Genomic DNA, 21169 nt, shown 5'->3' with positions numbered 1-21169 from the left:
GTCTGGCAGCAGGCAAGTTCCTTAGTCTGAGTCTGTTTCCTCTGATGTAAAAGGGGAAAAGGGTGTTCATTTGCTCCCCACCCCCATCAGCCTGGCAGCTTTGTGCCCACAGTAGATTTTCTATGAGGACCTCTCACTGATGCACTTCAGTGGCAGAGACTTGGGACTAAAGGAGGACTTCTGGCCCCAGATGCCCCAGTGCCAGCCTCACCCCTGAGGGCCACAGTGAACACCCACATGTCTCACCGCCTCCAAGGCAGCTGACACCTCTCCTGGTACAGGCTTGCAGGGGGGAACGGGGAATTGTACGGGGAAAAAAACTCAGACTACAATCACAAATTTTAAATGCACACCTTTTCCAGTTAAGCGAATTGTGTTGCAAAGAGGAAGGAGTGGAGATTTTACCAGCCAGGGGATGGAGGACCCCAACACCCCAGTTTCTTAGAACATTCATTGCAGGTTCTCTTTTCATACTACCAAAGTCCTCCCACCCCATCCCCCACCAACCACAGCTTCCAGGAATCACTGAGATTCACAGAGAAGGGAAGTAAACACAAGAACACACTTATGTTGAAAAGATACTTGAATGCACATGTTGCAAACAAGGCGAGTCCCAGGAATCATTCTGAAGAAAAAGACAGAATGACACTGAAATCCATCATGATGGTTATCCCAGGGAGTAAAGCCTTAAAGATCTCCTTGTCAGATGAGACTTTTAGAATAGACCCGACATTCTGTTGACTTAGAAGAGCTGATGTAATCCTCAGAGCCCAGGTGATACATACATTCCCCGATTTGGCCACAGGGTGGATGGCAGTACTCAGCTGAGATGGGAATAGGCAGCAGAGCAGTTTTGGGTGTGCGTGGAATTAGGTGTTGGAGAAAGAGAAGCAAAGTTCAGCGGTTTTGGATGCAGCCACCGAGGTGTCTGCAGGAGTGGATGGAGAGGCAGAGCTAACAAGCATTTGAGGACACTCAGGCTCTCTGGGTAGCAGACATGGCCTGAGTGATCCATTTACTACTGAAAGGACAGCGAGTGCCCCGGGCTGCCTCCCAGAGTGGCTGGCCCTTACCTAGGGCACCTGGCGGATGCTCTAACCCCTCAGGATTCACTTTTCACCATGAGATATTGACTCCATTAAATTTCTGCCTGCATCCTATTTTAAAAATGGCTCTGCTGGATGGACAAGTGTTGGAAAGAAATTTGGAGAAAGAAACAAGAGATTCTGGTTGTCTTCAGTGGAAAACTATGCACTGGGGCTGGGCATGGTGGCTGATGCCTGTAATCCCAACACTTTGGGAGGCCGAGGCAGGTGGATCACGAGGTCAGGAGTACGAGACAAACCTAGCCAACACAGTGAAAACCTGTATCTACTAAAAATACAAAAATTAGCCAGGCGTGGTGGCACGTGCCTGTAATCCCAGCTACTTGGGAGGCTGAGTCAGGAGAATCACTGGAACCCGGGAGGCAGAGGTTGTAGTGAGCCAAGATTGCACCACTGCACTGCAGCCTGGGTGACAAGAGGGAAACTCTGTCTCAAAAAAAAAAAAAAAGAAAAAAGAAAACTATGCATTGCTTAGGGCGCATCCTTCCAGTTATCTGATTCTAGACTTTCATTGCCTTTGAGCTATTTTTACAACTAAGTTGTAGAGTTAATGCAAAATAATTCTTGTCTATGGATGTGCATATAATATATATGAATGAGGTTCAGTTGACCTTTCTCCTCCACAAAAAAAAAAAAAAAAAAAAAAAGCAAATTCAACATTCCTTTACTCCATATAGATTTATGGTTCATTGTGATTTCTCTTTTGAACTGGCTGTTAATCTTAGCAGCACTCTCAATTACTGAGTTAAATAAAAGATTTGGCATATGTACATGTAATATTTATGAGTCATGCCTTTTTTAAAAAAATTATCTTTAACAGAAGGCACAGGAAGGACCACTACCTCTCAGAGATGGAAAGGCTTGCCATGATCCACGCAGCACAAAGCCCACCCCCAGCCATATCATCCCAGACAGGAAGGGTGTAGCCTGGGCTTGCATACCTCCAAGGACAGGGTGCTCAGTCCCTCCTAGAGGCCACCTCACGTCTTCCCATATTGGATCACAGCTCTGACTTTAAAAGACAGAACAAGTACAAATCTAAAACTAGAAGAAAACACTATGGTCCTTCCTGCTGACAGCTGAGTACTTGGGCCTAAATCAGCATCTACACACACGGCCTGCAACCCTGGGTTCCGTGCAAAGGCAGTGTGACTGAAATGGCTGCAGGGGGAGCGAGAAGAGAGGACAACACAGGCTCGCAGTAACACTTCCACTGCCTCAGAACAAAACCCTGGATTTCCTGACCTTCCAGCAGTCCCTGTGTATTTTCAAATACCAGGTTTTTCTCAGGGCACCAGGGCAAGCCGAGCAAGGCCCACACATGCTAGTCTCACGCATGTCCCCCAGCACCACCCCCAGGTTCCCAGCCCTGCCGAGCTATCCTCACAAAGATGGACACCCTCCCTTATAGGAGGTGTGGAGGAGCACCCAGTCCCACTCTGAGGCCTCAGGTTAAGTCCCAGCACATCCCAGGGCTTCTGTTCTCTTTATGAGTGGGACCAGATAGGGTCCACCAACCATCCAAACATGATGTCCTGCTGTCTTCAGAGCACATTATCCCCGGCGTGGATGTTCACAATAATGCCCTTTCTCCCCATGGACCATCCCTCCTGGGCCCCAGGCCTCTGTGGCCTACTTGCCCCTTGGCTGGTGATGGCCACTCTGCTGCTTCTGGGGGCTCCCGGGCAACTTCGGTTGTGTTGGTTTCTGGTAGGATCTGGGCTCCAGGAAAGAAGCAATCCCCTCCCTTGCCTCCCCACCTCTATGGCACAGAAAGCGAACAGACCTTGAACTCTAAATGCCTGCTGAGGCTTGCCACAGACCTCGAAGCCTTGTTCCTAAAGGGACAGGGAAGTGGACCGTTTCATTTCAGCATGGTTCAGTCTAAGCTGTCTGACATGCGACCCAGGCAGCTTTTTCGTAGGGACTGGCAGCCACAGATAAAATCCCCCAATCATTAAAATTATGTTAGCAATAATTCAGGGGATGCATACTAAATAATGTGGATCTTTGTTAGATGCTTTACCCATCTCAACTCATTTAATCCTTGAAACCACCTCACAGGGTAGGAGGTTTTGCCACCCGACACCCACACACACCAGCAATGGTCAGGCAGCAACAGGCACACCCCAGCCCTGAGCACCTACTCATTAAAACGCGATCCCACCTCCCAGGAGAACGCCTCTAAAAACATATTTTTTTTCTTATACACCATAAGAAGTAATTCCAATAACAAAACACTGTACTTTTTTTTTTCTAAGTCCTTGTAAGTGCAAAACCCTGCGAACAACTATAATGCCCATCCACAGAAGCGCGATGGCAATAGTTGGCAGCATCCCCAGCCTTCCTCCCCCTCCTGGAGGATGCTGCATTTCACAGCCACATGGTTTCAGTGGGATGATGAAGCATGAGGAAGCGGGGGTCCCTTCCCTTGCTGGCTTCACCACCACACCGCCCCTATCAGGGGGAGGCTCAGGGTTTTCTGTGGTAGACTCCTTCCCTCCACCATAGATGAAGGGGACGCTGTGGAAGGCAGAGCAGACAGAAAAGGAAACAAGATCCTGCTGACATCACTGAGCCACTTGGATCAACCCAACCCTGAAACTCACCCCACCTTTGGACTTTCCAGTTTCGGGAGCCAAAACCTCCCCTCATTGTTTAGGCCAGTTTGAATTGGGTTTTCTATTACCTGCGACTGTAAATGGACTCCTCTGGTACAAAGGCAAGGCCCATCTGCTCTTGGCACACTCCTACAACTGATGGCGTGACCGTGAAAACGCACTGTGGATCAGTATATTAAGTAACATTTATAAAATACTATGTAAAATGATTCCACGGGTGTGATGACCCGAGTATATGCATGGATATTTTCAGGAAGGATTCCTAATACTAGTTACCTCTGGGGAACAGAAGACATACTTTCACTTTTCACTTTACATTCTCCTATGTTTAGATTTTTATTTAAGTGTACTTTTTAAAAAGACTAGTTTAAAAGTTGTTTGAGGTGTCAAAATTGCAGTCCAAGGTGATAATTTATTCTGGTAGGTTTTTTTTTTTTTTCTTTTTGAGACGGAGTCTCGCTCTGTCGCCCGGGCTGGAGTGCAGTGGCCAGATCTCAGCTCACTGCAAGCTCCGCCTCCCAGGTTCAGGCGATTCTCCTGCCTCAGCCTCCCAAGCAGCTGGGACTACAGGTGCACACCACCATACCCGACTAATTTTTGTATTTTTAGCAGAAACTGGATGTCACCATGTTGTCCAGGCTGGTCTTGAACTCCTGGCCTCAAGTGATCTGCCTGCCTCAGCCTCCTAAAAAGTGCTGGGATTACAGGCATCAGCCACTGCATCCGGCCATTTCTGGTAGTTATTAAACCACGCATTGGAAGCCCCTGCTGGAATATAAGATGCAGAGCACAGAAAGAAAGCCAAGTGAAGAAAAAATTGTTTTGGACCCTTGTAAGGAATACTCACGTCCTCCTTCTCCAAAGCTGGGCTCCCTGAAGTTGGCAGTCTCATCAAAACAGTATCCACTTAAAAGTACCCTTAACTTTTTCTTCCAAAGTAACACAGTAGCCCCAAATTCTACAATGCCCACTTCGTGTTGTCCTGAGGCACCCTGGAGACGTCAAAAGCATTTGAGAATGGACGTGCCTTTTTTTTTTAAGACGTTGTCTCGCTGTGTCACCCAGGCTGGAGTGCAGTGGCACAATCTCGGCTCACTGCAAGCTCCACCTCCCAGGTTATCACCATTCTCCTGCCTCAGTCTCCCAAGTAGCTAGGACTATAGGTGCCCGCCACTACGCCCAGCTAATTTTTTGTCTTTTTAGTAGAAACGGGGTTTCACCGTGTTAGCTAGGATGGTGAACGTGCCTTTAATGCAGCCTTGAACAGGAATGGCCAAGCCTTGCCAACTTGATAAGGAGCTAAAAAGGCTCTAAAGGTGTATGGTTCCCCAGATTTCTGGAGGGCATCCAGATGAATGAGAACAGGGCTGCAGGTAGTCACCTGCAGCATTCTCCTGGGCACGATGACAGACACAGGGAAGTGTCTCTACCAAGATCCATCATGGGGGACAGGTTCCCATAGTCCCGGACACACAACCTAAAAACTGTGGTTCTGTGGACAAACACCCGTATGACCCCAGAGCTGGAAAGGCCCACCCATGAAGGTCATTCAGCACTCCACCCCCCACCCCCAACCAGCACAGCTGAAAGCTCTGGATCAGTGGGTGACAGGCTGATGCATCTGACATTTGGGCAGAGACCTTCCCATGACAGCAGGATGCCTGAGGTGCCGGGGCCACTGCTGCCTCCCTCCGTTCTCTGCAGTCTATGTTCCTCTGAGACTGCTGGCTGAGAAGCCATGAGGTGGGTTCCCTGATGAGACTGAGATGCTCTCTGCTCTGCTGGGAGCCTTCCAACACTGCAGCCACCTACACTCACATGCGTGCCCGTCACCTCCCCAGTGGCCTCTGCATGGAATCTCCCAGAGAAATTCCATGTTCCAGGAAGGTTCTGCATCCTTTAATTTTCATTGTTATTCATGAGGAAACCCAGTGCCAGGCTTCTTGTGGACCATGCAGATGGTTTTTCAGCCCAGCCCACAGCCCTGCCCTGAGGGAAGTGGGATTCCCTGGAGGCCGGTGAGGACAGCTGCAGCAGAGTCCTGAGCAGACGGATGGGAGCGGCCAGAGAACTGGCGAGCCCAGGCCTCTGAAACAGAGAAGCAGAGGACGTTCAGGAGGTGCAGTGTCTGGTGCTAGAGGCCGAAGGCCAGGGTTGACCACTGGGATAAGCAGCTTTCAGCTACGTGGGGCATGGTGGGTGGTGGAAAGGAAGGGGTACAGACAGCCCAGATAAGAAGCTGCCCGGGAAAGGAGGGAGCCATAGGGCCTAGGCAAGTTTTCAGGATGAGGAAAGGAAGGCCAGTGACAGGAAGAAGGGACAGGAAAAGTAACGTGACAAGATCCTGAGGGGGTGGGCCAGGGTTGGGGAGGGGGTACAGGAAGGACCCCAAAGCTTTAAAGTGAGCATGTGCATGGTGGGGTGAGACCAGCCACAGCTGGCCTCCAACCAGGGAAGACGGGGATTCAGGACAGGCCAGTGCTGAGTGGGGAGTGCACAGGAGGCCTGCCCTGTGCCTCTGTGCAGAGAGCCGATGCTAGGTGGAGACGGCCAGTGCCCGGCTCTCATCCTTGCTTTCTTTCCATTCCTCATCCAACTATTCAGAGTCACATGATATGGCTGAGAATGGCCAGAAGGGTCTATAGTTGAAAGACAAACCCAACTCTGCAAGTCACACTGAGACTTCATCCTGAACTAGGTCTACAGGAATAGATGGGTCAGGCCTACAAGAGCCTTCCAGGAGCTCTGGCAGGGAGGGTCTGCGGCCACCCACTCCCCCAGGGAAGGCTGGATCAGAGGCATCTAGTGAGGCGGGCGCCGCCACCAACCCCCTTCAGAGAGGCCGGCACACCCAGGACACACAGCTCGTGCAGCAGCAGTGCCCAGGCTTCAATCCCGTGTCCCCACTTTGACTCAGTGGCCCCAAGCTCTTTTGCCTGGATCAATAAATAGTATCGCCCAGGGGTGGACAGAAATAACCTAAAACAATGTTTCCTCTAGACTGAAAGTGCTGCCATACAGAATCTTAAAAAAAAAAAAAAAAAATGCACTCAATGAGATGTAAGTCAGATTGTGCTGATGATGGGCTGCCTCTACCATCCACCCTTCTGTAAGGTCTACATACCCTAGCCCTTGGCTCCTCTGGCAGCTGCGTTTACCACTGAGATGCTTAGCAACATCTTGATAGTGACCCCAAACAAAAACGACCAAAACAACAGCATTAATATAAAGATATATTCCATAAAAGAGTTTGGCAGTCAAAGAGAAGCATCACACTTCCAAAAAACACAAGCATTCTTCTTCTCCTAGTCTACAGAGAATTGTAAAAAACAAACAAACAAAAAAACCAGGAAAAAAAAAGATAATATCATCATCAACAAACAGCCACCAGTATACACCACACTAGAATGTACACTCTGGCAAGTTACTGAAGGTTGCACTCGATCCCTGAACGATAAGAAGTGGTCCGAGCTATGGCAAAGCGTTAGAAAGTAGCCCAGCTAGACAAATGCCCCAGCTATCCCCAGGGGAATTATTCAGTACTTAAGAAGACTTCATTTCCAAGAGCAGGCCCCAGAAAAGCCCTGACAGGAAGGGTGGACCAGTGACCACCGATATCCGGTCACCAGAAACAAAACGCCCGGACCTTCTGAGCAGCTGCAGCCTGGGGTTGTGGCTCGGCATGGGGCGTGGTTGCAGAAGAACGGCTGTCTCAGAGAGAAGCAAATGGCAGGCCAGCCAGCCCTGGGTACGCGGCCTCAAGAGGAGCCCTGGCCAACTGTTTCAGGCTAGCCATCTTGGGCTGGGGCTCCCTGGGCTTGCAGTGGGGAGGGTCAGGATTCAAGTTCTGGGTGACAATTTCAGTAGCACCAAGACCAGAAGACAGTGAGGCCACGCTGGGGAGTGGGGGAGTGCTTGTATGTGGGATACATGGAGGGAGGCTGCAGTATGTGGAGGGGAAGGAGAGGCTGTTGTGGGCTGGTTCTTAAGACACTCGAGGGGACTCAAAAGGGTCGGCTCCAGCCATGGACACTATGTAAGGCTGCTCAGAGGAGAATGCTGGAGGAGAGGAAGAGGAAGTGAAATGGTGTGAGAACATTCTTACCCCTATAAATAAACTATTTACACACTTTAAGAAAAGGAGAGCCGGCTCTCAGTGAAGAACCATGCCCACCACCCCACCGGTGCCATCAGGGCTTAATGCTGTCAAGACCAGAGGCAGTTCTGGCACCGGGAGAAGAGCTGGTGGACACAGGGGGGCAGTGGACAAGGCACTCCCGTGGCACCAGTCCACGCACTGGCTCAGGCTTACTTCACTTGAACATGGCTGAGGATCCTGCAAACAACCCCTGACGTGTGCATGCCCCCGCAGACTGCGCTGGCACTCAGAGGCCCAGCAAGGCCACGTCCGCCTCCCCAGTTACAGGCAGGCCCCCGTGCTGCTTGGCTTGATGGAGACAGATGCCTTGTCCACGCCTGTGGGTCCCTCTACCCATGGCCCACCCACAGATGGGGCTGACCCAAAGCAGATGTCTGGATGCCAGTGGAGAGGGGACCAGGGTGTCCTGCAGACGTGCTTGAGCTGCAGGGGGACTGAGTCAATCCCTCCTGGCAGCCACAGGAGCCCTCTCTGTCTTTCAGAGTCACCACTCCCACATAAAGACACATTCTCTGTCTCTGGATAGACTCCAGAGGGATACAGTCACAAGTCTGGGCAGGTAACAAGGGGGTCCCTTGGTCTTCAGCACCAGCAAGCAGAAACAGAGAGGTCACGTCACGCTGAGGCTGAAGATGGGGCGCTGGCTCTGGGGGTGTCGGCTCCTCTCCCTCTGGACTTAGGGCTGACAGCAGAGAAAGGCTCTAGTTTCCCGGCATGGCTCAGCTCGGCTCCCTCAACTCTGCTCCTCAGAAGTGATGGCCGGCCTTCACCGCCTCGATGTCCGAGATCAGGGTCCTTGCCAGGAAAATGCCAAATATCTGAAACCAACACCAGCAGAGTCAGTGACCATTGCTGGGGCCCAAAGGCAAACGGCAGGGAGCGGAAGGTGAGGTTGGGAGCTCCCACTGCACGCCTCTCCTCACCGCCCCCGCTGCAACTGAGGATGCAGAGATAGCACCGTGGAGCCAGTGGCACAGCACAGCTACTCCTCCCGCAAAAAGGGGTTCTGGGGTCTATTCTGTTACATCCCCAGAGCCTAGAAGAGGCAAACCACAGGCAGCACAAGCAAAAGAGACACTCTGCCCTGCCTCCAACATGATTAAGTGCATCACAAGCCATGGGGCAGGACACGCCTGTCCCTGGGTTAAACCAAAAATAACAGGGTCACCCTGACTGTTTCTGATTCCCAAAATAATAAATCTTGAGTGTTTCCCGTAAACGTTGATTCCACAAAAAGACCAAGGCCACCCCCAATTTCGGCTGTGCTAATGTCTGAAGGTTCATCCCAACCTTGGTGAGCGGGAAATCGTGAGAGAAGACTGATGTTCTTCTAACGTGAACAGACGAACATGAACTTGGTGACCTCTGGAAATGGCTTTTTTTCCCTTTAAATTCTTGTGTGGTTCTAATTTGACTAGTCAGTCCTTCTGAAGTCTGATTCTTCCCTTTCCCATTTTACAAATAACTTTTTTCTTTCATTTTCCAGTTGCTTCCTCCTATTTCTTAGTCTTCCTTGAAGGAGGAAGGCATGTGTGGGTGGCTGGTGGCCCTGGGTCCACCTCAGTCACCCTCTTCCAGGAAAGAACAGAGTCAAACACTTTATAAATGGTGTTATTTTCCACACAAGAACTGCATCAGTGGACCCAGAAGCTGCAGCTTCCTGGAAGCCCTGAATAGCACTGGAAAGACTCCTGGTTTCTCTGATCACTGAATTCTTGACTTTCTCTGCCACTTCTTCTCCTGGCAGTCACCAACCAGCCCAGTCACTCCAAGCCTCACTGCCCGCTGAGCCACCAACATCCTCCCACATGTGAAACCTGGTTCAAATGAACAAGCACAGCCTGGAAGGGGAAAGGATGCCACAAATAGCAGCGGGCCTCAGAGGATGTCTCATGGACAGGGAAGATACCTGACAATCCCAGCCCAGGGACCAGAGACAGGAGGAGAGGTCCCGGGGCGAGTGCACACACCTGAGCCTCAGGCCACCCTGAGGCCCCAGGTGACCAAGAGTTTAGCCTCCCTATCTGCCGCACTTGATGGCCCACCCCGAGCACACTCCTGACCCACCTCCAGACAGGCAGTGACCCTTCTGCAGCCCACCAGGCCCTCTGGAGAGGGCTGCCAATAGGACCTGTGCAGGGCCACAAGTCCCTCCCAGCCTGCCCCCGCCCAGAGGGCGCCCCTATAGGTAGCATTTATGGAAGCCACCATTCTCCTCCCCAACATGTTTACACACATACACCCTCTCAGCCTTGGACATCCAGCTGAATCCCTTTTTTAATTCTGCAAATTCCTTAATACCATACCCAAGCTGGACCCATGCACTCTACGTTAAGGGCCCAACCTCAAATGAAAACAGGCCACCTGCCAATCCCACAGGCTCCCGGGACACACCTGCAGCAGCGAGATGGCGATGAAGACGCCAGCCACAATGTAAATGTTCCGCGGGAGCCAGCTTTCCAGCGCCTGGATGCAGCCTTTCGTGAAGATGGACTCGTCCCACTTGCTCTTCAGCTGCAGAAAAACACCACAGGGGCCTGAGCCTTTGGCACGCACAATGTCCCCACCCTGATCCCCTAGCGAACTCCACCAAGGAGCAGTGCAAAGCAGGGTGGGAACGAGGGATCCAGGAGGCAGCCAAGGACTCTCCAGGAGATGCTCGTCGGCTCCTCCCAGCCTCTGCCCCTCGCTGGGCACCGTGCCATCGCACCACCTGTCTGACCAAAGGCTCCCTGGCTGTTTCCCTTCAGGTCTCCAGAGATTTTTAAAGACCAACTTTCTCAAGATTCCCTTCCCCAGTGTCCACATCTGGAGAAAGAGAAGGGACTTGAAGGCTTGGAGGAGGATGTGCCTTTAAAGGGAGAGAAACCTGGAAAAGGGGATCCAGAGTCTCCTGAGAAGGAGGGTGCTTCTCAGAGCGGGCATCCCACCGGTAAGCTCGGCCAGGCAACAGTCACCAGCCAACCGGCTCCCTCCAGTGCCGACCCCGGTGGGGTATCAGTAACCATCCCAGCACACACCCCAGCCCTGCCCACCCCACCCAGGGCAATCGGCCCCAGCCCCCTCACACCTATCAGCCTCCTCCATGGCAACACGATGGAGCATTAGTCCCTAACTTTAGAGGTGTTAGGGGCTAAACTGTGTCCTCAAAATCCATACACTGAAGTCCTAACCCCCAGGACCTCAGAACGTGATTGTATTTGGAGACGGGCTCTTTACAGAGGTAATTATGCTACAATGAGGCCATCAGGGTGCCCCCTAATGCAATATGAAGAGCATCATGCCAAGAAGAGGAGATCAGGACACAGACATGCAAGAGGGGAGCCCACATGAGGACACAGGGAGAGGACAGCCACCTGCAGCCAAGAGAGAGCCCTGGAACAGACCCTTCCATCACAGCTCTCTAAAGGCACCCACCTTGCCAGCACCTTGATTTTGGACGTCTAGCCTCCAAACTGTGAGAAAATAAATGTCTGCTGTGGCTTAAATTTCTGTTTGTGTTATGTTGTGACAGCAGCCTTTGCAAATTAATGTAAGTGGCAAAACAACTCATAATTAGGGAAGCTGATGTTGATACAGGTTCTTATCTTAGTCCATTCAGGCAACTATAATAAAATACTATAGATTATGTGGCTTATAAACAACATAAATTTATTTCTCACAGTCCTGGGGGCTGGAAAGTTCAAGATCAGGGCACTGGCAAATTTGGTGTTGGATGAGGGCCCACTTTCTGGTTCATGGATGGCACCCTCTCACTGTGTCTTCACACAGTGGAGTGACAAATAAGCTCTCTGGGCCTTTTTCATAAGGGCACTCATCTCACTCATAAGGACTCTGCCTTCATGACCCAATCCCCTCCCTAAGACCCCACCTCTTAATACCATCACACTGGGGCTTAAGTTCTAACATGTGAATTTTGGGGAAACACAAACATTCAGTTTACAGAAGTTTCTCCCTGTAAAATGCAGATCCCTAAAGAAAGACAGTTGCCCAAGCTGTAGGGACACATCCCTCGTATGCACAACTAACAGGAGGGGTCTCTGCAGATTCCTCGAGACTCCTCCCTTTTAGAACAGCAGTCATTCATATCACCAAAAACCACTAGAACAAGGACTGGAGTGGGGTAGGGTCTTGCTTCTCTTTGCATCCAAGAGCACACTCCCTACAGCCTAAAGGAAGTCCTGGAGGACAGAGCCTCACCCCTGCCCCATGCCTGCCTCCCTCTTTGTCACCACTGCCTCCACACAGAGGCCAGACCAAGGCACATACACTCCTGCAGCTGTCCTCTTAACGAGAGACATCTTCTGGGATGCCAAGGAGCCTCCTAAAAATGCAGTCTTTGTCCCTCAAAACTTCCATCCCACCTCTTTAAATGCAGTAACTCCTAGTTGTTGGGACTGCAGCTCACAAGGCTTGGAATCACCATTACTGCTCCCAGGGGTCCTGCCGCCAGCTCAGGAAGCAGTGTGTGTGACCCTGTGCCCATGCTCAGCTTAGGTGGCATCAGGAGCTTCACTGCCCCGAGTTTCCCCACTTCAGTTTGCACTTGTGCTAAATCAGGATGTTGAACCATAGGGAATGAAACCTAAAGAACTCTTCAATTTGTATACACTGGAGCTCTCACCTGAATCCTGACATCATATCCACACTGTGTGTTCACAACTTTTTGCTGCAAGAAAAGTAGAAAAATTAGCTGCTTTTGGTGTCTCAAGAACCTAATGGTAAGAGACTCTAGAAAAGACATGACCAAACACTAGCAAACATTTGTGCAAATTCCATTACAGCTCATATCCTTCAATCACGACACCAACTAATCCTTCAGGCCAGGACAGAGTGGCAAACTTTCTCTAAAGGGCTAGACAGTGAATATTTCAGACACATACTCAATTCTGCTTTTGTTGCATGAGAGCCGGCACTGACAATCTGTAAACAAACAGGAATGGCTGTATTTCAAGAAAACTTCATGGACACTGAAATTTGAATTTCATATAATTTTCATGTGCCCCAAAATATTATTCTTCTTTTGGTTTATTTCCAACCATTTAAAAACATCTGAAAGCATTCTTAGCTCACAGGTCATGGAAAAATAACAGGCCAGATTTGGCCTGGGGGCCACAGTTTGCTAGGAGGTAAGACCTATACTTGGAGGTAAGAACTATACGTGCTAAAAGCAACACTTACGAGACTGGTACATTTCACAGTCGCAGTGGAGACCTCAGAAGAGCTGTGCAGTTTCAGCAAATCGGAGCCTCTCCTGGGCTGCAGAACTTGCCCATATAATAGTGGTGATGCTCTGCCTTCTCAAAGCCCATAACCCAGGACCAGGCTTTACATAACTGCACTGAGAGCTGGCAACATGCCCAGTTCTACTCAGGCTCAGCTCAGGCAAAATTCACAGCTCCTTCACGGGTCACCCCAAGAACATAGCTTCTGGAACCCAAGGACGTTGGCCTTGGATTGGGAATGCAAATAGGTATAGAAAGGACAGGACAGGCGCAGTGGCCCACACCTGTAATCCCAGCACTTTGGGAGGCTAAGATGGGCAGATCGCCTTGAGCCCAGGAGTTCAAGACCAGCCTGGGCAACATGGTGAAACCCCATCTCTACAAAAAATACAAAAATTAGCCAGGAGTGGTGCTCAAGCCTGTGGTCCCATCTACTTGGGAGGTTGAGGCCAGAGAACTGCTTGAGCCCGGGGAAATAATACTGTTTTCTCCTGCCTCACCCAGAACACCAAGGCCAGGGTGGGTCATGCAAGCAGTGTTCCTAGAATGTACACACATCGGATTTCAGAGCTGGGCAGCCTTGAGGAGGGCGTGGAGAGAACACACCCGCTCCTCAGACCTCCATGAGAGAAAAGTACCCCAGAGCACTGGAGGAGTCAGGAAAGCTGCTGGGCTTCAGGAAGGGCGGGCTCCCTGTGTCCCAGCACAAGCCAACTCACCGCAGGATCTGGCACGCAGCAGGAGAAGGGGACCCCGCACTTCTCTCGGCTGTAGCTGGCACCGCTGCAATTGAAGTAGACGTTGAGATCCCAGTCTTCAGGGCCATATGCGCCACAGCACTGGTTCTGCAACCACAAAAGCCGGAACTGTTAGGGGCTCCAAGACAGGGCCATGGCTGCCCAGCATAGGGCAACGTTAGTGGTGATGCCAGGCTAAGTCTGCCGGCATCTACCATGCAGAGAAACCAGGGCCCGCCCCGCTACCCCCCATGTGCAGAGATGCTAAGCTGGCAACATAGGCAGCCCTTTAAGAAGAAAACAGCTGGGCTGTAGCCCAGGCCTGTAACTTCAGCGACTCGGGAGGTTGAGATGGGAGGATGGTTTGAGCCCAGGAACTGGAAATAAATCTGGGCAACACAGCAAGACTGCACCCCCGCCCCCCCGCCCATCAGAAAGAAAGAAAGAAAGAAAGAAAAGAGAAAGAAAGAAAGGAAAGAGAGAGAGAAAGAGAGGAAATGAGAGAGAGAAAAAAGGGGAGAGAAAGAGAAAGAAAGAAAAGAGAAAAGAAAAAAGAAAGGAGGGAGGGAGGAGAAAAAAGGAGAGAGAGAGAGAGAGAGAGAACATGCTCTTTTGATGTGTTAAAGAAAATAATAAAAACAAATAAAAAGGAAATGGCGGTGAAGGTATCTCCCGGCCACCGTGCCTCCCCTGTCCAACCCACATCGCTGGCTCAGTGGAGCCCTCTGGCCCCACTGCCGGGCACAGCATACCCAGCCCAGGCCCTCCTTAGCAGGGAGCTTGCCCTTCTTCCCAGCCTCTTCAAAGGAGACTCCTCCTTCCAATCTCCTCAGAGGATAGGAGAGTGGCCTCTCTCCTTTGAGGCCCCGTCGGCACCTTGGTGTGGTCCTTTACTTGCCACAAGAGAACACTTCCTAGTGTGCAGTGTTCTCCTCCCTGAGAAACTTGTAAGCGAATTCCCCTTTTCACCCCTTTACAAAAAACAGCTGCTAAGTGTCTGCTCCTCAGAAAAGAGGTCCAATGAGGGTGAAAGGTAACACAATCAAAGCTCCGCCCCACACCTGGGGCCTCTGCCCTCCCCTTCCTATCATCTGGTGTGGCTACAAAGAAAATCCTTATTTGACTACAAGATTTGTAAAAACCAAACACTGAAAGCATCATTGTGAAGTTGACAGTGTCTCTTCCCCTAAAAAACTTTTTCGCATTTGCCCTTACAGCTGACATGGTTATGGCAATAATCACAACAAATGACAACAGCGATTTCTGGTTGTTTTGTTTTGCTTACTTCTCAGGTAAAATCGTCTCCCCCACACCTCTACTGTTCCACTTGCTTTAGCGATTACCCGAAATTTCACCCCAAGGAAGCTCTGTAATTTACTGAATCCCTCTCCTGGGAAGTTTTTTAAAATTATTATTATTTATTTTTTTGAGACAGAGTCTTGATCTGTCGCCCAGGCTAGAGTGCAGTGGCGTGATCTCAGCTCACTACCAGCTCCGCCTCCTGGGTTCACGCCATTCTCCTGCCTCAGCCTCCCGAGTAGCTGGGACTACAGGCGCCCACCACCACGCCCAGCTAATTTTTTGTATTTTTAGTAGAGACGGGGTTTCACCAGGATGGTCTCGATCTCCTGACCACGTGATCCACCCGCCTCAGCCTCCCAAAGTGCTGGGATTACAGGCATGAGCCACCACGCCCGGCCAGAAGTTTCACTTTTAAAAGAAAAAGAAGTCAATGGAGAAAACTATGTTTTTAAGGCAATGCAGGGATGAACCACAACCTAGCATGCTGACACCAGCAAGCCAAGGGTATGTGAAAATGTAAAAAGGATGGTGGCACTAAACAGAAAAAAAAGGAGAGGTATCAAAACATGGCTGGGGGCCGGGCGCAGTGGCTCACGCCTGTAATCCCAGCACTTTGGGAGGCCGAGGCAGGCGAATCACAAGGTCAGGAGATCGAGACTATCCTGGCCAACATGGTGAAACCCTGTCTCTACTAAAAATACAAAAAATGAGCCGGGCGAGGTGGCGGGCGCCTGTAGTCCCAGCTACTCGGGAGGCTGGGGCAGGAGAATGGCATGAACCCGGGAGGCGGAGCTTGCAGTGAGCCAGGATCACGCCACTGCACTCCAGCTTGGGCGACAGAGCAAAACTCCGTCTCAAAAAAAAAAAAAAAAACATGGCTGGGATTTGGTGACTTTCACAGACTAATACACATTAGTAATAACAATACAGATAGGGTCTTTGGTACCATAAATGAGTTTTGCTGGATCCCATAATACATGAAATAAAGGTGAACAAGTTTTGGTTAATAATGAGAGTGAATCATAGATTTTTAATGGTTTCTGATTTATTTTCTTCTCAAAAGCAAAGTGTTCCATATGAAAAGTTCTTAAGGAAGCTGGGCTTTCCGTCAGCACACAGATCAAACAAGAGCCTTGCATTGCACAGGCTGACATGGCCAAGGAGTGGGTTCCTCCCCAGGTGGCTGGGACAGCTGTGTTCCAAGCCTCCAGGTGCAGCCACACATGAGAGGGATAAGAGGGATGGGGACCAGATGGAGTAAAGGCCACAGCCTGGGACTGCTTAGACAAACCCCTGGGCACATATTCCAGGGAGGTCACATTCTGCTAGATCTGACAAAGCTTCCTCCAGGCAGCGCTGGCTTCTTAAAAAGGAAGGGGAAAAGGTCCCGGGGAGGAAGGGGATAGGAATAGCCTCAGACGGTGAGTCACGAGCTGTGGGGAAGAAGCTATGCCTTACGGTATGCAGCGCCTAAGGAGGATTGCAGCTGGTGTGGCTATTGGGCAGGACTGGAAAGATCTGGGGCCGAAAGAGGAGGGCCAGGCACATGGGGGTGGGTGTTCTCAGGTGCAGCTGGATTTGCCTGTCCAATCCCAACGGGAAAGGGCTGGCCCACCGGGCAACCACAAGTCGGCAAAGTGGAACAGACCAGAGGCGGGGTGGCCTGTTCCACGGCCTCCCTGCCATCTGCCAAGCTGCAGGCAGAAAACCCACAGAGGAGAGAAGGCCTGGTGCCCCGCTAGCCTCAGCTCCGGGCAGCACAGCAGGCCACAAGGGGGCGCATGCTCTATCGGGGGCCCAATGGGGAGGTGCTTACAGCTTTCTGAAGGGAGTCGATGAGGTTCTGCAGGTCGATATCGTCCCGGTAGGACTTGATGTTGCTCTCGAAGAACTCCCGGAATCGGTCCCTCACCCAGTCCTGGAACAGGAAGGCCAGCACCGCCACAGCCAGCTCCAGGAAGAAGATGAGCACGATGGTGCCACAGAACTGCAGGGGAAGGGGACGAGAGCAGGAGTGACCACGCCACCAACCTGCACCCCCACACACATAACCCCACCTGACCCAGAACCACCATCCTCAGCAGAACGTGGGCTCTGCACCTGAGAGTCCCACATCGGGGTCCTGAGAATCCCACACTTGGTTAGCTGGGTGACTCTGGGCAACTTCTCTTCATCTGTAAAAAGGGGTTATTTATCCCTACCCATGTCACTGCATTGCTGATAACGGTCACATGAGTGAAAAAGTGTGAGAAAACTCCAAGCCAATGTGTCAGTCATTTGCTATGAAGCAGCCCTCCTCCCTGGACAAGGAGGAAACCCTATCACATGAACGAATGGCTGCCCTACCCCAGCAGTTCCACCTGGACCCTCCAGGGCAGCATCCTGGGGTATCGGCTCCTTTAGGACAGACACTGTGCCCAAGACACTATCTGACGACTCCCCCTACACACACAAACCCATTGAGTGCCTACATATCTGTCACCTCACTTTAGGGATGAGAAAACTATGGCTATGTCACTAGGTACATAGCTTGCCTGAGGTCACATAGTTCATGCAGGACATGTGAGTTCCCTGCAGGGCTCTTTACAATTCTGGAAGTGCCAAAGTTATCTGTACCAACTCTGCATGAAAGTATATGATCGTCAGCTGCATAAAGACCCCTCCAGAAGCTCTCAGCTACCCCAGGCCACAAGGAGTGGTGGCATTCTGCAAGGGACCAGTGCAGCCACAGGTCCATATCCCATCAGGGCAGACTCCCAGCCTACAGTCTGTGCTCTCACAGACATTATCACTGGCCATACAAGACACTAAGCAGCTTGCCACAACCAGCAAATGTGGAGTAATCTTTCAAAGTAAGAAAAAGGAAACACACACGCACATGAGGCCTGCCAAAACGTAATCTCTGTTCACATAAAAGCAAGATGCTAAACATAGCTGTTGTTTTTTTTTTTTTTCCCAGAGAAAAAATTAGGAAAAAAAAAAAAGCCCATAGCTTTGCTTTTAAAATTATGTCCAGGAAAGAGAGAGCTTGATCTAATCAAGTCAACAAACAATACAGTGCAAAATATGATAATGTGTTTTCCCCACCAGGTATTATTTAACTGAATATATCTAAAAATGAATTTGCATCTAAATATAAAACTAAACTCTTAGTAATCTGCAGTTCTGCCAGGAAATTTGGGATTCTGCCTTGTACATCCAATAGACTCACACACCCTTGGAGAAGGGAAATGATTTAAGGTTACTTGCAACATCTTTTGATCTTAGCCAGGAAGGGCAAAGGACAGTAGCAGACAAACAATTCTTTTAGAACTTCTGAAAGAAGATAAAAGGCAAAGGAGCAGGGAGTAGAGCTGGCCTACAGGCAGCTGGCTCCTCCCACCAAGGGCTAAAAACCAGAGGGTACCTAATTCTCCTGTCGAGAGGAACCAGCTTCTCTAGACAGTAGGGTGCAAAGGGCTGCCTCCTGCCCCCAGGCAGGGGCCTGGGGGAGGCTCATAAGAGCTGCCACCTGCTCTGACCAGGTAACATATAATCCTGCCCAACAGAGCCTGCACCCCATTCCATCCTATCCCACTCTTGTCTCTGTGACCACTCACAAAGTTGAGCAGGCAGATATTCTCCCGCAGAGCCCCTACACAGCCGGCGAACCCCAGGGTGAACATCACCACGCCCACCATCAGGACCAGCACCACGGGGTCGATTCCATGCATCCGGGTCACTTTGGTGAGGTCGGACAGCACACCCTGAAAGAGACAGAGAAAGCAGGGCAGTATCGGCCCAGAAGGGGAGTCAAGGATGCCACCCTGGGGGGTGCAGGTGGTACTGAAAACAGGGACTTGTCTCCCCAGGCTCAGTCCTCTTGTTAATAGCCAGGTCAGAGTCCGGCCCCATCCATGCCCTTAGGGGCCCCTCTGACCAGCAGATCCTTGCCCACCTCAGGTCCCAGAAAGTGTTCCTGGCCTCCACCTACGCTGTGAGATCCTCCTAGGCAGCCACCAGGCTTCTTTTGCAGCCTGTGGGGTGCCTATTCCAGGCCTGGAGGGAAACGGGGCTCTGTGGCCTGTGGTCAAACTGGTCACCCTGGTGGCTAACCTTGTTAGTCCCCCAATTTGGCACCTAATTAATAAGGAACACTACTCTTCTGAGATGAAAACAGCCTCAATATGAATACTCTTGTGGAAAACATGCCCAAGGGCAGGCCAAAGCAGTGCTGTCCACAGAAGTTTCGACACCAATGGAGTGCTTTAGACTATACCCCCACTCTCTGGCCACAGGTGTCGCGGAGCACTTGAAATGTGGCTAATGAGACAGAAGGACTGAATTTTCATTTATATTCCATTTCAATTTAAATATAAACACAGACAGTCACATAATGGGCAGAGCAGTTCCGTAGGGTTTGTAAAATGCCAAGAGGAAAGCCGAGCCCTGGAGATTGAGTCATGTAGCATGTTTGCAATTCTGTTTCTTAGATGATGGTTGAACTAAGGGACTGGAGAGACCACAGCCCCCCTTCCAGTCACTGATCTCTGTTACAGTTTAACTGCCTCTTTCATTGTTCTTTACTAAACTCAGATCAGATATCACCTAAGACCCAGGGACAATTACACCTTCAGTGTGGAATGTTAAACATACCTTTCCTGAAAGAAAAAGACCGCCTCAACTAATCAGAACATTGTGACTAAGCATCAAGACATACATAGGTGTCTGGGCATGGCGGCTCATGTCTGTAATCTCAGCACTCTGGGAGGCCGAGGGCAGATCACTTGAGGCCAGGAGTTCAACACCTGCCTGGCCAACATGGCAAAACGCGATCTCTACTAAAAGATACAAAATTGAGCCAGGCATGGTGGCACATGCCTGTAATCTCAGTTCTTCAGGAGGGTGAGGCACAAGAATCTCTTGAACCTGGGAGGCGGAGGTTGCAGTCAGCCAAGATTCAGTCACTGTGCTCCCGTCTGGGCAACAGAGCCTCTGTCTGGCTTTGTCTACATAAATGAGCCCAAGCTCCTACACTTCGAACAGGAAGGCTGACTTCCATTCTTTGGAATTTGTGCTTCCTGGGCAGCCCTGTCCTTAACATGTGTGCTTGAATAAACTCTCTTTAAACTAGGTTCTGGCCTTTTTAATTATTTTAAATCGACAGATTTGCTCCACACTCAGGGCCACACCCGGTTAGGCGGCTGCAGTCCCAGGGGCAGCCACACGGTGGTGCTGTGAGGCACAGATTGAACCTGCTTCTGGGTCACGGGGGCACAAGGACATCGCACCCCAGCTCTTGCCCTTTCGGGGTTCACAGGCCACTTTGAAGGTGCCCAAACCGGAAGGTGGGCCTTATCCTGTTCGTAAGACCATGGCAGGAAAGCCTGCAGACCTAGGTTCTTCTGCCTCCTCCTGCTGGAAGCAAAGGGAAGTTCCACTGAAGGAAGAAGGCCTGGGCCCAAGATGCTAGAGGAAGCTTTATCCTGGCTCTTTCCGGCCAGGCCTGCTCCACCTTACTGCTTCCCTCCCTTCCCCCCTTCCCTCCCTGGCCCTTCTCAGCCCTCACCGCCTCCACAGCACCCCTGCCACCGGGCAATAAGCAGCAGCACAGCCCCACCCTGCCCATATCCAGTCTCATCCCCTTCCTGGAGCTGCAACTGCCCCATGTCCTTCCAGACGGTAGAAGCCAGGTCTCCACTCCTCCCCTCTCCTCCTGAGGCTGGGCAAGGAGGCCCAGAGGTGCTTACCTCTGCCCCACAGGGCACCCTGGGGGCACGTCACCCAGCCCCGCTCCCTGCTCTTTCTCATCCTGGAGGATAAGGGCTTCAACAATAAGCATGCCTGTGTTCAAGGACCTGCTCACTTGCTCCCAGAGGCACAGACAGGGTCAGGAAGCTGCGTTGCCCCAAGCCTGCTCTGCGGACAAGAGCTGAGCTCTCCACATCCACAGGGCTCAAAACCCAACCAGCCCAGCCCAGCCCATGCCTTCAGCAGCCAACACTATCATGTGGGCAGAGTAGGCAAGAGTTGTGTCTGT

General features: G+C 51.0%; 1 protein-coding gene across 3 annotated transcripts in view; it reads right to left on the bottom strand.

Annotated features, from left to right (window-relative positions):
• Positions 1-6942: 6942 nt before the first annotated feature.
• The window catches only part of TSPAN14 (tetraspanin 14), a 51526-nt gene continuing 37299 nt past the window's right edge, over positions 6943-21169 (bottom strand). For 2 of the 3 annotated variants that reach the window (XM_011975759.1, XM_011975766.1), the window contains 6 exons: positions 18750-18896; positions 16967-17137; positions 13831-13956; positions 12511-12555; positions 10281-10400; positions 6943-8704 (listed from right to left, as the gene is read on the bottom strand). In XM_011975759.1, coding sequence (XP_011831149.1) covers positions 8633-8704; positions 10281-10400; positions 12511-12555; positions 13831-13956; positions 16967-17137; positions 18750-18896 — 681 coding nt within the window. In that variant the 3' untranslated portion in view covers positions 6943-8632. The remainder of the gene's footprint in view (positions 8705-10280; positions 10401-12510; positions 12556-13830; positions 13957-16966; positions 17138-18749; positions 18897-21169) is intronic. The other variant, XM_011975770.1, reaches the window with a different exon arrangement.

This window comes from Mandrillus leucophaeus, unplaced genomic scaffold (assembly GCF_000951045.1).
Source record: "Mandrillus leucophaeus isolate KB7577 unplaced genomic scaffold, Mleu.le_1.0 Scaffold1010, whole genome shotgun sequence".
NCBI lineage: Eukaryota > Metazoa > Chordata > Mammalia > Primates > Cercopithecidae > Mandrillus > Mandrillus leucophaeus.
The sequence above is the reverse complement of the archived record's forward strand: the minus strand, read 5'-3'. Positions and strand labels throughout refer to the sequence as shown.